Source organism: Acomys russatus, chromosome 23 (assembly GCF_903995435.1).
Source record: "Acomys russatus chromosome 23, mAcoRus1.1, whole genome shotgun sequence".
Classification (NCBI taxonomy): Eukaryota; Metazoa; Chordata; class Mammalia; order Rodentia; family Muridae; genus Acomys; species Acomys russatus.
This window is the reverse complement of record NC_067159.1, coordinates 17,740,373-17,757,873: the sequence shown is the minus strand read 5'-3', so window position 1 is coordinate 17,757,873 and position 17,501 is coordinate 17,740,373. Positions and strand designations below refer to the sequence as shown.

Sequence of the window (17,501 nt, the reverse complement as noted above, 5' to 3'; positions counted from 1 at the left end):
GGTTGATGAGGTAATAGGATGAACACAGAGTCCAATGATGCCCTGCTTTTTTATAATTAAAAATTTTTTAGAAGTTCAAAAATCTGAATAAATTAATAAAATTAAAATAATAAAAAGAAGTTCAAAATGGTTATTGTAATTACATCATTTCTATTCCTTTCTCTCCTTCATCTAATTTCTCCTATGCCTCCTACTCTCCCTCTCTCTCCGTCTTTCTGATTCATATATTATTAATTATTACACATGTACACAACTTGTCAAGTCTATTTAGTGGTGTGTGTGTGTGTGTGTGTGTGTGTGTGTGTGTTTAGGGCTGAGAGCTTGGGATTGAATGACCTGTCAGGGGTCTTGTCCTTGAAGAAAACTCATTTTCCTTCTCTCTGTAGCTACTGACTGCATGTAGCTCTTCAGCTAAGGGTAGAACTCTGTGACATTTCCATGCTGATGTACCCGATTGTGCGGTCCTGATGAGGGTCTTGTTTACTCAACTCTATTGTTGAAATTTCATGGGCACAGCATCCTTGCCATGTCTAGGAGACACAAGCATCCAAGCATTCATTCACAGCTGTATTTCTTTCTGATCCTCATCTAATTCCTCACAACCACTTAATAAAAGGTATTTTTAAATATATTTTTTTTATTTATTGTATGACTGTTTTTGCTTGTCTGTATGTATGTGCACCATATGTGTAAAGTACCTGAGGAGGTCAGAAGAGGACACCAGATCTACTTGAACTGGAATTACAGATGATTGTACACTTCTGTGTAGGTGCTGAGACTCAAACCTAGTTCCCATGGAAGAGTAGCCAGTGCTTGTAACCACTGAGCCATTTCTCCAGACCCATCAACCACTCTTTTTTTTTTAAATATAATTTATTCACATTACATCCCCATTGTAATCCCCTCGCTCTTATCTTCCTGTTCCCACCCTCCCTCCCTCCCTCCCTCTTTTGCCCTATTTCCCTCCCTCCCTCTGATAGGTGGGGACCTTCTCCCCCACCATCTAACCACAGCCTATCAGGTCTCATCTGGATAGTCTGCATCCCCCTTCCTCTGTGTTCCCACAGTGCCTCTATGTCAAGGGGCAGTAATCAAATCACGGGCACCAGAGTTTGAAGAGTTGGTGGATGGAAGGATGGGGGTATTGTGGGGAGCTCCACAAGAAGACTACCAAGGCTGGCAGATCTGGACTGGGGCCTTGCGGGGGAGCTGCACAAACTGATGCATCAACCAAGGACATTGCAGGCAGAGAACCTAGACCCTCTGTTCAGATGCAGCCAATGGACAGCTCATTCTCCATGTGTATGGGAAGGCGGAGGGGAGAGAGCGTGGGGCTGCCCCATCAAGGACTCTTAAAGTAGGTTCATAAAAGTTAAAAGTAGGCCTGAGTTATCGCCTATAAACAGTAATGAAACGAGACAGTGGGCTGGTTTTTCTCTATCCTCCACTTCTTTGTGCTTTGTACCATAATTATTTCTAACCTTTTAGAACCTATAAACTGTATTATTTAATATTTTATTTTGCTAAGTTCCATCATTTTCCATCTCTATTTCTGGACTCTAAGATGTTGTTTTCTCATGTATGTGTGCACAACTGGGAGAGGAGCATGAACGTATTTTATTGTTTACTCAGTAAGGTGATATTTTATGTGCCAGTGTGAAGGAGGTATAGAAGGAAGAGTAGGTAAAGGGTGTATCACTTTAAAAGACCAAGTTCAAGGAAATAGTTACACTAATCGTCATCTATACTGTTGACATAACTGATGGGTAACAATGCATGATTACCAAAGCATATTTATATACTGAATTCTAAATCCATTCATTGACCAAAACAATAAAAGGGGGATTGAAAACTCTACGGGCAGAAAGTTCTCAGTTTCAAGAAGAAACACTTGGTTACACTTTGCCTTTGGGGTCTTCTACAGGGCCCTCATATTTTAGTACTGTTTCGTTTCCTGAGGAATCCAAATATGAGCAAATATAATGAGTATTTCCCTTCACTTGCTGTATGAATGCTGCAGGTTACTGCTCAGTATTGCTCTTGCTGTAGCCTTGTGTCATCAAAAGGATGACCTGTTGCAGAGCTAGTCCTGACCTTGCGCCAGCCCCCTCAAATTTTATGTTATGCATATACGTGTTTTGCTGGCATGCATGCTGATGTAACCAAATGTGTTCCTTGTGACCGAGGAGCCCACAAGAGGGCATCACATCCCTGAAACCGGAGTGTCATATGGTTGTGAGCTGCCATGGTGGTGCTCTGAGTTGGACACAGGTCTTCCGCAAAAGCAACAGATGCTCTTGATCGCTGAGCCACCTCTAGCCCCTCCAACTCCCTTTAAGAAGAAAGGCTTTCTTATTCTCTGATGCTTCTCTTTTATTTGACTCTTTTTCTGATTTTATTCTTTTTGTTTGCATGGGAAAGAGGCTGAATGTTGATGATCAAGAGTTTGGATTATTTTCGGGCTTTTTTTTTTTTTTTTTTTTTTTTTTTTTTTTTTTTTTTTGTTAGTGCAAGTTCTGGATCTCTTGGCATTAAAACATGCCTGTTCTCCTCTTCTCTTCACAAGATGATGGTCCACCCCCTTTCTATCATGTAGTGGGTAAGGTGGGAGTCCTTTTAAGAATTTCTGTAAACTTAAGTATATCTGGAGTTTCTTGGTAGACATAGATAAAGTCTATAGCTTTTACTATGGATAATAAAATTAGTCACTTCACTACTTTTGATCTAAAGTTTTCTTTTTTTTTTTTTAATTTTCTTTTTTTTTCTCTTTTTTTTTTTTTTTAAGAGTTAAAATACAAATGCTTTATTTAACAGTTGCAGGTCATTCCATGGGTTAAGTGGTGGATATCTAGGACCCAGCAGCAGGGTCAGTGCAACCTCCGAGTCTCTCTTTCTGACTCCAACAGGGTGAGCACATCACCCTCTCGAACGGGGCCTTTGACGTTTCGGATGATAGAGCGGCTGGTGTCATCCATGAATTCCACACGCACCTGCGTGCACTGTCCCTGCGAACCGGTCCTGCCCAGCACTTTGGTTACCCTAGCCAGCTTTATGGGCTGCACGCGGCTCGTGTCCATGATGGCGGCGATCTGGCGGAGAGCTTTTTTTAATTTTCAATGTATCTTTTTAATTAATATTTTGAACACAATATAAGATTTATTCTTATTTATCGCACAATTATAGATATTATGTAGCTAACTTAAATATATAAACATCTAATGTTTAAGCTTATTTTTTGCTTATTTAAGCTTATTTTTTACCCATCTTTAAAGTACAGATATTTGGGTAGGCAACCAGATGTACATATGGTTATAAAAATATAAGAAAGTGATAAACCCCTTTTCATGGACTCTTATCTATTCTATTACTTCTGATTATTATCATTTGGTAACAGCACATAATTTTAAATAAACAGCTTTCATAATTGTATGTGATCTAAAGTTTTCTTAAGCTACTAGCTTGTCATTTAACTAAATTTGCCTGTCCATTGAACTTGCCTTTAATGACCATTTTTCCTAAGGTTTCTTATTTGTATAAATAATATAGACAATATATGGACAAGTATATATGTATCCTTGTCTATAGGCATGTGCCTATGGCTATGGGTACTGGCTTAGGCCAGAGGGATCAGATTCTCTTGCAGATGTTTTACAGGCAGTTATGAGCTGCCCAATGTGGGTGCTCGGACCTGAACTCAGGTGCTCTGGAAGATTAACACATGCTCTTACATGCTCAATAGCAAGTTCTTGTACAATTGCTTTCTTCCCTCCTTCTGGAAAAGATAAACTGTGCTTCCTTTATGTTCTTTTAAATTACTATTTTGATTAGTATATAAAACAGCAAGTTTCATCATGGTGTCTTCACAAGCATGTACCATTATACATAAAATACACCCTTCCACCCCCTTTTTATGTATGTGTGGTGTTGTGTACCTGTGTGGTTGTGTGCACATGTGAAGTACACATGTGGAGGTCTCAGGTTGATGCTGGGTGTCTTCCTCAATCCCTTTCCACCTTTACTTTGGACTAGAGTTACAGGCACATACCTGGCTGCTGGCTGCCTGCACAGTGGACAGTCTACCAACTGAACCATCTCCCCAGGTTATAAGGGGTATTTCTTAAGTGAGTTTCCCTGGTCTATTCACATGCTAAAATATGGGGGCTTATGTTGTTTTCAATAAGAAGTGTCCTCCTAAGGGGAGAGAGAGAGAGAGAGAGAGAGAGAGAGAGAGAGAGAGAGAGAGAGAGAGAGAGAGAGAGAAGAGACACTCTGTAGGCTTATATGTTTGATTACTTGGTCCCAGTTGGTGGAACTGTTTGGAAAGGTTAAGAGGCATAGCCTTGTAGGAGTAGGTGTGTCTCACACCATTCCCAGTGTCCCCTCTTTGCTTCCTGTTTGTGGGTTAAGGTGTGAGCCCTCAGCTATTTCTGCCATCATACCTTCATTCTGCCATCATTGACTCTTAACCTTTTGAAACCACAAGCCCAAATAAATACTTTTTTAAAAAGTTGTCTTGGTCATGATGTTTTATCACAACAATAAAAAAGTAAGTAGTACAAAGCTCAAGCTTGGTCTAGTCCCCGATGTTTGCTGGGACCCTTTACGAATCTGAAAGGCCTGGCACTTGGTGTTCTCTACTTCAGGACACCACAATGTCCTGCCCATGCCATGGCAATGCTTTTGATTATGAAGTAGAATTTGTGATTGTTGACAGAAAACCTTTGACTGACAATAGCTTCTCCACCTCATACTGGTAAATTTTATACATGATAATTAGAAACCTGATTCATGTTTGTTTAAACTATTGTAAGTTCAGGGAAACAGTGATCTGTAATTAAAGCCCAGAGGAATCACAATGGAAAGTGCCCCACCATTTAATTAGACAGAGTTTAAGAACAACCCTTTTCAAATGCTACCATTAAGTTACAGCCTTCTCCTGAGAACAAGTATAATAATATGTATGTATAAAGATCAGGATGAAATCTATTACCTTATATGCTAAAACCAGATATCAGCCATCTGAATTATGAAAGAGAGAAACAGAGACAGACAGACAGACAGACAGACATGGAGAGAGGAGGGGGGCTTTCCCAAAATGTAAGGTTTTTTCCAAAACATATCATAGTGGTAATTACTTTCCTCTGACCCCCAAACTCTAGGTAGGTAGATGTGATGGTGCATTCTATATGCTCAGCTTTGGAGAGCCAGAGGCAGGGGTATCACCATGAGTTAGAGACCAGCCCAGTTTATACCAAATCCCAAGTCAGGCCAACCTAACAACACATCAAAGAGTAAAAAGCAAATTTAAAAATAAATAAAAGTAAAGGCAAATATCTAAATGATATTTGTTTCACTTGATTAAAAATAAGTACCTTCTTTTGTGACTCCTCAATTATTTCTCACCTTGTAAGTGAATTTTGTTTCATTTAGAAGGCATAAGCACTCCAGCCAGAGATTCATGTCCCAACACTGTATTTGTCTTCTGAGCTAAATTTTTGTTAGCTAGCAGAAACAAAGCAGAACATTAGTTAACATAACCTCATTTTTCTAACAAAAAACAAATCTGATGTTATTCACTACTTAAAATTGCTTTGTGGGTCTTTGCATCAGACTGCATAAACAGAGTTAAAGGGTTGATTCATAGTAGTGTCTTTAAATAAACAAGAAGCAGTTCATAGTAATTAGTTTCTCAAAATCATTGCTATTTCCTTCCAAATGAATGTATTTTTTTTAATAAATGTGATACTCAGAATATTATACAGCAGTATCAAAGCAAAGAATATTTGAGTTATGGGGAGGGAGGCACTAAGCAAAGTTACTGAAACCAAAACACTTTATGTTTAGTTTTAGAGCGTGTGTGTGTGTGTGTGTGTGTGTGTGTGTGTGTGTATGTGTATGCACATGGGCACAGGTGTTAGAGGGGGAGTGGTGGATACTCTGGAACTGGAGTTACTGGCCATTATGAGGAGATGGTATGGGTGCCAGGAACTGAACTCAGGTCCTTTGCAAGAGCAGGACCTGTTTTTAACAGCTGAGCCATCTTTTAAGCCATAGAAGTCCAAATGTTTTATTCTTTGCAAAGTTATGCATTTTCAGATATCCTTATGGCCTCTTGGATATTGAAACAAACTAACATTATAATATTATTTAGTGATTTTTTTAAAAAAAGAGTTTTATTTAGAATTCTCCAGAAGATGATATGGAGTGACAGAAGTATTGGACAGGATTGCCTGTGTCTGACTCCCATATCCTAACTTATAAGCTGGGCGACGTTTGTCAAATCATTTCCATCATAAAATTGTGTCCTTCTTTGTGAAATCAGGTTGATTGTAATAACTGGTTGTAATTTTAAATTAATACCGATAAAGCACTTAGAATTATTCCTATAAATTAATTAACATCTAAAATTAACTCTATTTAAAAATAAATTTAACACTACTTAGAGAAAACAATGTAGTATGATTTCAGATTAAATTTCGTGCAAAACTTTTTTTTAAAAAAGCTTATTTCTCTAGTTACAGAGGAAGATCAGGTTCAGCCACATGACCTTAACAGTTACTACAGGTTACCCTTCACTGAGCACAGATGATTGTTAATATTGTGTCTCTAATCATGCTTACTGTGAGCCAAATGTATAATTCACTGTATTGCTGGATAAATATCTACTGGAGCACATTCAAACTTAGTCACTTTTTTAAATTCATCTTGCTTATTTAAATGTCCTGGGCAAGCTCATGTTTTATTTTGCATGTATCAACTAACAAACACACACAGCTGTGCCTTGCAGTGCACTGGTCCCAGCCCTTAGGACAGGGAGATGGGAGTCATGATGGGCAGGCTTGTGTGCCACACAGCAGACCATGTCTCAACATGTATAGGAGTGAAGGAGGAAGGGAAAAACCCACAGAAGTAAAAAGACACGTATTATTAAAAGAAATTACAAAGTTTTTGAAATCTCAATGGTCTCCGAAATGCTCATTTATAACTGTATTCCCAGGGGTTAAGTGACCAACTAATGTGGTTTGTATCCTTCATGAAGCTGTCAGGGATGTATACACATAGGCACATGTGTATAAGAGTTCACACACAGGACTCCTCATAAAATTGAATTATGCTGTGCTAAACAATTATCTACTGATTTTTCTCTTAACATACATACATACTACTTGACTGATATACCAAGTGTGATATACACACATACATATATATATATATTCATGTGAGTATTTGAGTGCATATTTCATTCTGAAACATGTAAAATATACACAGTTATGTATTTAAATATGAACTCCTCATATACTTCTCAGGTTAAAATATCACCAAGACACTGGAAAACCTGTCTGCCTTGAATACTCCCAATAGAAGTCTAGCTTACATCAGTATTTTCATTCATTTCGCATTTAATTATCAATAAATAGTTAAGTAATTTCTTAATTTTTTTCTATTAGTAGCAGTGCTGTCATGAGTTTTCTCTACTTAAACTTTTATTGCATATGTGTGTGTACATGTGTACGTGTGTTCGTGTGTGTATGTGTGTGTATCTGCACGTGTGCACATCTCCCCTTGCCATGGTGCCTGAGTTGGCATCAGAGGACAACTTTTAGGACTGACTCTTGATTCCTGGACCTCACATGATGGAAGGAAAGAGCAGGCTTCAACATTGTCCTCAGATTTTCACAAGCAATGTGGTGGATAAATTTTAAAAAACTGAAAAAATTTAAAATAGGAATGAATACTAAATAAGCTATTTTTTATTCTTTCCTTTTTCTCACAGTAGGTTAATCTCTCAACAAAGATTATTTCCAAAAACATGGGCCACTGATTCTAAAATTATATTTATCATTTTGGTTTCCACTTCGCAACCGAACCGGCACAGAAGCCCTCTGTACTTCACCCTCGTTCTCATTAAGAGAGTGTTAAACTCCTAAGATGCCTGCTGTTCTTGGGACTATTTCAGAGCTGTGTGTCCAGCTTTCTGAAGAGGCAATGTATATTTAATTAAATGGTTCTGGGCAAACTACTTATTTCTCTGTACAAGTGCAACAGGAGTTAAATGCATTTTCGGGATTTCAAATAATCTTTCCTAAGAAAAAGTTTGATAAATATTCCTAATGTGTCTTGGTACTCTATGGTTATAGAATTTATTTATTTATTAATTAGAGAAAACTGTGGATGTGTTGTAAAGATGGAGAAAAGAGCGGTGAAGTGAATCTGTGAGTAAAGGCTCTTGCCGCTAAGGCAGGCAAGTGACCTGAGCTTTATTCCCAGATGGTCCAGTCCGTTGGTTGTCTTCTCACCTCCATGCATGTGCCATGGTACATGTGCATCTATATACATACACACATACACAAACTCACAAATAAGCAAAAGTAATTTTTTTAAGCTGGGAAAAATTTCAGGAATCAGATTATTTATTAAATAATATATTTAACACATCATATTGCTAATGGAAGTGAATAATATAGTCTTATATTGTGTTCCTTCATTCTTAGAAGAAGAAAACCCCACATATAGATTTTTTGCAAAAAGTGATACACTATAATCATAGTTCATTATTTATGGTGAATTTTTGATGTGGTAAAGACTGTTGTCACTGATAGCCTAGAAATCAAACAGATATTTGAACATTTTAATTTAACATTTTCTGATTTAGGTTCAATTATTTTTTGATTTAGTGCCTATAAGTAAAAGGACCATAGAATAAGAAAATCAGCTCTTCACTCAGATTGCAACATGTTTCTCAGCTTTGCAGCAACTCCCTTTTTTTTTTCTTTTTTTCTTTTCAGCACTCTTACAATTTGCCTTTATTTTCCAGGCTGGTTTTGAACTAGCAATTTCCTTACTTTTAAAAACAAGTGTCAATCAATACATTTACTGTATTTAAATATCTTTACCATATAATATAAACATGAAATTCTCCAGTTTTCTTCCTTCTCCAGTTGCATCGTGTGTATGGATTAGTTCATTTGCATGGAGGAGCTGACTGTTGGCAAAGCTTTTTGCTGTGCTCAGCTTTTTAAAAGCCAAAAGATTTTGAAAGAAGAAGGGCAATCTCCGGCTTCCAAATGTTGACTCTGGGTTTGTCAGCCACTAAGTAATAATAGGCTGCCCGCTGCCCGAAAAGGCCAGAGTCACAGACTGATTAGAACATCACGATTATGTGGAGAAAGAAACATCGGGTCATCTGATGCCAAGTTTGAGCTGGGCTGTGTTCTGTGACCTACTTTTCTATGTTGGCTTTGCTTTGATGGATAGAACATGTCTAATGTTTGTGAATACCAGAAGCGGTCATTGTTTCAGCTTGAAGGTTTTAAGGACGATATCGTGGTGATTCTAGCCTTTCCAGCCATCCTATTAATAATATGGCTAATTGGTCAGGACTGGGTGTGTTAGTTTGGTTGTTTCTTTTGCTGCCTAACAGGGTAATCTGTAGAGAATAGAGGTTTACTTAGTCCGTGCCTCTGGAGACTGGTGAGTATAAGAACATTGCCTAGGAACTGGCAGGTACTTTCTTGCTGTCCTCTAACATGATGGGGACAACATGGTCATACAGAGCCAATGCCTTAGCTCAGATCTCCCTGTTAATTTTTGCATACAGCCAACCGTTTCATGCCATCATATCCCCGTGACCTCCTCTAATCTCAACTTCTTGTCACGGAGACCCACCTCCACATACCAAAAACAGGGGGGGAGGGGATTAGGGAATTAAACTTCCAACATGTGGTCTTTTGAGATATAAGTTCAAATGATGGTCCTAGAGGATGCAGAAAGTCTATTATTAACAGAAACAAAGTAAAGCCTTCGGTCATGGGCAGGTCTGATGTGGCTCTTTAAACTTTCTGGGTTGTGAAAATCAAGTTATTTGTATTTATTTTATATACATAAACTTTATGGAGATAATTTACATACATAAAATTCGCCTTTTTGCTTGTTTTGTTTTTGAGGGTTTCTTGGTGTAGCACTGGCTGTCCTGTAGATTGGGCTGGTCTCAAACTCAAAGATTTGCCTGTCCTTGCATCCCAAATGCTGAGTAAAGGTGTGTACCACTGAGCCTGAATTAAATTTACATTTTTAAAACAATGTACACAATTTTTATTGAATGTCCTTTTTACCATAAGATAATTACAAAGAAGCTAAGTGGTATATCTTGTGTTGTGTTTATTTATTCATCCTGCATTTATTTTGATCTACAACTAATCCTAATTAGAAAGTAGCCATCATGCAAGCTGTATCCAAATCTCACTCCTCAAGCTTTTACTTCTCTTTCTCACTTTAACCCTTTCTGGAAATGTTCTTTTTTGTGTACTTACTGTCCATTGAATTATATGTAATATGAGCATTTTTTAACACATACAGTTCAGAGGTTTTACTATATACGTGTAATTTTATAAACATCAACATTATGCATTCCAAAGTGTATTAATCAGTTCAAGAAGCTCCTCAGCATCAGGAGTTAGTCCTTTGGGATAGCTGATTTAAAACATTAGCAGTGCCGGCAGGATGGCTCAGTTGGTGAGGACACTTGCTGCCAAGCCTGAAGACCTGAGTTCAGTTCCAGGGAACCACAGAGTGAAAACATTAGCTCACTCACTCCAAAACAGAAAAGCTTTCAGTCAAATTTAAGATAAATAGTAACCCTTCACTGAGACTAGAAAGGTGCTTCCTTACTCCAACAGTGGTTTCTAGAGGTCAATTGGCAAACACACTTAATGAGCGTTACTATAGCACTGTTGCTGAGACCTGGAGGAAGGCAAGGCTGCCATGCCCAGTGCTTACAATTACCCTCATCTGGAGTCCTGAACAATACAGTATGGGAAGAGAAAACAAACTGGAAAAGAGCCAGTAAAGATGGAAGTTGAACTGAAGATCAAATCTAGTGTCTTGTTCAAGGAAAATAAGCAAGGGCTGAACCAATGAGCCATAGGCCTTTCTCCGCTTTTATTTTTTAAAGACGGGGTCTCACTAAGTTGCCTAGATTGGCACAAACTCATTCTATAGCTTAGCCTGTTCCTGAGCTTAACACCCCCCTGCCTCGTTCTCATCAGAGGCTGAGATTATTGGTAGGCACCAACAAGCCCCTTCCATTTTGTTGGTATTATTGCATTGTGTGCACACTCAAAAACACTCAGAGACAAATTACTGGAATTATCAAAATGGATGGATAGAAGGTAAGTTTTAAGCAAGACTTCCATCATGCAATCTATGGTAAGGCATCTCAGAGGCACCTCAGACTTAGCAGGACTATAGTATGGCCAGACGGCACAGCAGGAAAAGCCACCTGCCACCAAGCCTGATGGCCTGAGTTCAGGTGCTGTATCCCACATGATGGTTAACTTCTACAAGTCATTACAAGTCACACACATACACACACACTCATGCGCACACCAAACAAACAAACAAAATTAAGAAACAAACAGAAGCCCCAACTCTTGATTGTTTTACCCTTATGAACCTTCTCTTTTTACCTACACCTATTTCCTTTTTTTTTTTTTTACATTTTATTTTATTGTTAATAATTTATTCAGATAACATCCCAATTGTCATGCCCTTACTTGTATCTTCCTGTTCCTATTCTCCCTCCCTCTTTCACCCTAGTCCCCTCCCCTAGACCTCTGACAGAGGGGACCCTCCTCCCCCACCATATCACCACAGCCTATCATATCTCATCTGGATAGCCAGCTTCCCCTTCCTCTCTGTGCCCCCCAGGCCTCCCCACCAAGGAAGTGATCAAATTGTGGGTACCAGACTACATGTCAGAGGCAGTGCCGCTCTTCCCACAACTGGGAGAATGAGCTGTCCATTGGCTAGATCTGAACAAGGCGTCCAGCTTTACTGCATGCATTGTCCTTGGTTGGTATAACAGTTTGTGAAGGCACCCCTGGGTCCAGATCCACCAGCCTTTATGGTCTCCTTGTGGGACTCCTGAACCCTCTGGGCCCTTCCATCCCCCCCCACTCTTCCATACTACACTCACCTGGAGTCCAGCAGGGATTCCCAGCATCTGCCCTGGTCTCACGCTGGGTGGGGTCTCTCAGAACAGCTATGTTGGGCTAATATCCACTTATAAGTGAGTATACATCATGGGTGTCTTCTGGGTCTGGGTTACCTCACTCGGGATGATCTTTTCTAGCTCCATCCATTTGCCTGCAAATTTCAAATTTTCCTTGATTTTAATATCTGAGTAGCATTCCATTGTGTAAATGTACCGCAGCTTCTTTATTCATTCTTCAGTTGAGGAAATGGCTAGCCTATACCTATTTTCATAGCGTGCATGCGTGTGTATGTGCATGTGTGCATGCATACATTCACATTGGTGTGTGTGTGTGTGTGTGTGTGTGTGTGTGTGTGTGTGTTTGCACTCTTTATGGAAGCCAGAGAACTACTTTGAAAAGTTGGTTCTCTCCTTTCACCATGAACTCTGGGAACTGAGCTCAGGCTTGCACACTGTTTATCCATGCTGCCCTTTCAGCCTTGTGAACTGAGTATTAGTCAGGTACAGGATCCTATTCAAAGAGCTTTCACACAGCTGTCTATGCAGGCCTGTCTTCTTTTCCCCACACCTCCTTCCTGTTCTTATACTCAACTAATTCACAGCACTGCAAAATTACATCTTGAAACTGCTTTCCTCTCTGCTCTTTCCTTCTTGGCCAAAGCCACCACCATCTCTCTCTCTGAAAACAGAATATCGTCCTAGCTGGCACACCACTCCCATTGCTGCATCTACATCAATTCACCCTATAGCAGGGGCAATAATGATGCTACAGCATAAATCCAGTCACATCTATCTCCTACTTACATTCTAAACTTCAAAACTTCACCAAGGAAAAAAAAATCCAAAGACTTTGCTAAGAAGCACAAGGCCCTGCATTGTCTGATCCTGTTTCTGGCCTTGCGTTCTACCTCTTCAGGTCTCTTCACCTGCTCTGTTTTCAACATAAACTTTGATGTTCTGAGGATCTTGCTTGCCTCAGGCTTTCACACTCTGTGGCTTTTCTTTTGGAATAATAAGAATGATGCTCCTCAAAGAATCTCCTTATGGAGTTGGCTTAAATGTGTCAAACTAGCCACTGGGAAAAATGTCCTCATTTCTACCACCGATAGAATTCTGCCTAAAAAAAAGGGAGGGGGGGGGGAAAGCTTGGATGCAGGCAGAATTGATGGTCAAACTCTCCCAAGACAGGGTAAGTAAGTCCTCAATAGTTCCTGCTTCACAAATATGTCTGTCATATATATTGGGCCAGAAGGCTGAAGAAGATGCTATAATGTTATAGAGAGTTTTGGGTGACTATGAGGGTAGAAAACTGTCTCTGTCATCTTTTCATTTGGAAAGCTACTAACCTGCACTCCCAGCATACTTAGATAATCAAGTTTACTCCTTCTCACATCTCTGAGGGAATTGAAGACCAGGTGGCTTAGTTTTACAATGAAGCTTAATTGTTTAGGGGTTAAGATGTTTTTAGGTCTAGATAGGTGTTCTAAGTTGATAATGACAATATGTGATGGAGATTGATTTACATTCAGAAATTTAGGTGCACCAACATAGGAAAGATGTCTTCTTCAAGGCTGTCAAATACAAATAGCCAAAACACTAAGAATGTAATATTTATATAATTCCTGATTGTGTCACGGTTCTTCTTGCCATAGGTAATCTATTGTATATATGTGTAATAATATAAATGTATATGTACAAAAATAAAATAATTAAAACAAAACAAAACAAAAAGAATGATGCTTCAATAATAGCTAGTACTCATTTGCATATGCTATGTCCTTGGGACCCATCATCATACCTTACAAAAACCAGTGCATGCATTTGTCACAACAGTGGTGTGGGAAAGGTGACATGCACTCCATATTTAATGGATAAGAGAGCTAAGGTACAGACAGACTAAACCAGTAAACCAAAGTCCCAGATCTTACAGTAGGTGAATGTGCAACGAGCTTTGCCACATTCTTTTTTTTTTTTTTTTTTTAATTTATTCTTGTTACATCTCAATGTTTATCCCATCCCTTGTATCCTCCCATTCCTCCCCCCCCCCCATTTTCCCATTATTCCCCTCCCCTATGACTGTTCCTGAGGGGGATTACCTCCCCCTGTATATTCTCATAGGATATCAAGTCTCTTCTTGGCAACCTGCCACATTCTTATTCAGCGGCTCCTTCTCGTGCTCTGGATCCTATCACATTTGCCCTGTCTTTGGAGAGGTCTTTCCTAGGCAGTGTGTTTGTGTGGGGAGAGGGAGTGGGGAGGAACGCAGTCCCTCTTTCAGTCACTGTGTGAGCTCTTAGTATCCCTCAAGCAGTCTCTGGATGCTATTATTTTCACATCCCTCCTCCCTGTCTCTTCTACTGAAGTGTAAGCCTTGTGAGGACAGGGCATTTGACAGAAGTGCCAACATGCTAAGAGAGTGTGGTGAAAGGGCACACTCTCAACACCTGCAGCACTGCTGTGCCCCTAATGACCACTCAACACACGTTTCCTGGATATTTAAGATCTCTCTTCTAAGGGGATTCTCATGTCCACAGGGGAAAAAATAATCTTTTATGATTTTAAGCAAACTTTAAAAAACTGGAGGAGTTGCTTCTCTATTAACTCGGTAGGCTTACTAGAATCCTCCTAGCTATGCCTGACTTACTGTAAAGGGTAGACAGCAGACTGACAGGAAGGAATGTGGTGAGCTGTGCACTAGAGATAAGCTACTAAAGTTCTTTTTGAAAGAAGTCATGCTTGAGGTCCCCTCTGCTACACTCAGCGGCTTTAATAGCAATCCTTTATTTTTCCAATTGGAGATTTACTGAGAAAATAAATACTCGGTATTTTCTTATTGATTGAATGACCTAATGTATCCTGATGTTCTGCCAGGTTTCTTATCAAAAGAGGCAGAGACCAATTGACTAATTGCAGCAAAGGAAACTTGCTGAAAACATATCAGACTCCCAGAACCTGCAGGAGACTGGTGGGGGCAGGGAGGTGTGCAAAGCATCAGGAAGCTAGGAGCAGGCTCACAGTCACCCCTTCATTGTGGTGAGTTCCCAGCCTCCTGTCACCACTGTTCCCTGCCCCTGTATTGTGCATACAATGGAAAGTCCCATGGGAAACATCTGATTAACCTGGATCATGTGTCTTGCTTCCCCAGTCTTCATTCCCACATCAGGGTTACACACAGTTAGGTCCTTGCAAGATCGTAGGCCATGTGAATGCCTCAAAGCCAGCTCCAAGTGCCATTTCCTTAGGGAAAAGGAGAGGTGCATGCCTGTACTTGTGCTAATTCAAGAGTTGTGTTCATGACATAGATTTTTACCCCACATACAGACAGCAGGACATTACCAAACTTTTGTTTTGTCTTGTTTTGTTTTGTTTTGAAGACAGGGTTTCTCTGTGTAGCCCTGCTATCCTAGACTCACTTTATAGACCAGGATGGCCTCCAACTCACAGTGATCCACCTGCCTCTGCCTCCTGAGCGCTGGGATTAAAGGTGTGTGCCACCATGCCAGGCATTACTAAACATTTTTTATTTTGACTTAGACATTAGACAAGAAATAAAAGTATGCCGTGCCATGGAAGGTAAAATGTATTTGTGAATGAGTTTTGCGTGAAATCATGTTGTCAGGACCAAACACAGGGAGCATCACACACTCTTTGTAGATGAAGAGATGGTGTTTCATACCAGTGTGTCGTGACACATTTTCCTCTAACCACTGGCCTCTGTACTTGGTTTTCATGTCTGTAAGTTTAGTTCTGGGCATACTGATTTTGTCATGCTATTACAAAATGTCAGATGATAGATAACTTATAAAGGATTTTATTTGTCTTGATTCTGGTAACTGAAGGGTCTAAATAGCATAACTCTGCCATCCTTGAGAAGGCCCCTGGCTTTGTGGCAACACGGAAAGGAAGTGAGAGGGACATGGATGCTTGGGAGGGAGAAATCAGAGGAACTAACTAACCCTTTCCCGTGAGACCTAATGTACCCTGCCCCCAAGAGACAGCATATTAATTTGTGTGTGAAGTGTAGTTCTCTAGGATGTAATTACCTTTCTCTGAGCTCCATCTCCTCACTCAGGGGAGACTAAGCCAGCAGCGCTCGCTCTCCTGGGGGACGGCTTCATTTAACTACAGGGGGATCAGTTCAGTGTTTCTATGCCTGGCACATTCTTTATATCCCCAGTTTTGGTAAATGCATCATTCTTCAGTCTAATTGCCCTACTGAGAGAATCCAGGATGTGTACCAACTGTCCTGTGTCTCACTGTCTACATGCGGACTCCTCAGTTCTTCCTCCATTTGTGTCTCTCTCTCTATTGCCCTTTCCCAAAGTCTTGGTTCAACTTATGACATCTGTGTTACTCACTAATCTCTAGTTTTGCTTAGCTTTAGTTGGTTCCACGGCTAAGTTTAGGCTCCTGAAAATAATTCTAGCCCATGCGTCTTGTCGTTTCCTGCCACCTTACCTGCCTAACTATCTGAATTCTAAATATAGTCTGCTTTTCCAACTGACCCCGGTGTGTGTGTGTGTGTGTGTGTGTGTGTGTGTGTGTGTGTGTGTATTTAGGATTAAACACATGGCTTTACACATGCTGGGCAAGTGCTCTACCATTGAGCTACATTGGCACCCTTGACATTTTAAATATAATTTTAAATTGGCTAATATTTCTGTCTTATTGTTAGTTAAACTTCTACTTCTAGTCTGTTTTTCTTAATTCCTCAAGTGTGTACTGTATACACACACACACACACACACACACACACATACACACACTACAATCTCATCCACAGTTGTGTTTTCTCCACTTAGCACATTCTTAGTCCAACAGAGACAATAAAACATGTTGGTTTAAATGAAAGAAGCAGATGGCAGTGAGTGGCACATATGGATGAAGACGCAACTGTAGGAAACTCCAGACACCAAGCTGAAAGAATACCTGCTTTTGTTGTGCCTTTCAGTCACCTTGCCTCCAAAGCAGAGAAATATCAGGTAAGCAACCCTAGTCACAATATAAATTCTAGTTATCCTTTCTTTCTGGTTTGCTACTATGCTTGCCACTTACTGCATTGATCTGGGAGACCAGCTCTGGCCGCTCCCATTGCTAAACCAGGTCACATCTCAAGGATCACATGTCACATGGGTTTGGGAGTCATTCCATTGTAAGCCTCCGTGTTCCTCTTTACCCAGTTTATCCTGTCTTCTCTCGACTACTCCAGTGAATACATCCCTTGGCATCATCCCTCATTATTGGCGCCCAAGGTCTGTATCTCCTTGGGGATTTAGAGTCAAGGAAAGACGTTAGGCAGCACCCAAATGAATATTTTTACAAAAGGAAGAAAACATAGAAGCAGGTAGGTCTCCAAGGTTTCAAGGCCGGTCTGTTCCACACAGCAAGTGCCAAACTAGCCGGGGCAACATAGTGAGACATTGTTTCAAAAAGACAAAACAAAACAAAACTGAGGAGGGTGGAGGAGAAGTGATGGGAGAGAGACCAGAGCACAACCATAATGATGCTA

General features: G+C 40.0%; 1 protein-coding gene across 1 annotated transcript; it reads right to left on the bottom strand.

Moving 5' to 3' along the window:
- Positions 1–2,796: 2,796 nt before the first annotated feature.
- Positions 2,797–3,094, bottom strand: LOC127206350 (40S ribosomal protein S28-like). The gene has a single exon (XM_051165636.1). It carries the CDS (start codon positions 3,075–3,077, stop codon positions 2,868–2,870), a length of 210 nt encoding a protein of 69 aa, XP_051021593.1. The 5' UTR covers positions 3,078–3,094; the 3' UTR covers positions 2,797–2,867.
- Positions 3,095–17,501: the final 14,407 nt, after the last annotated feature.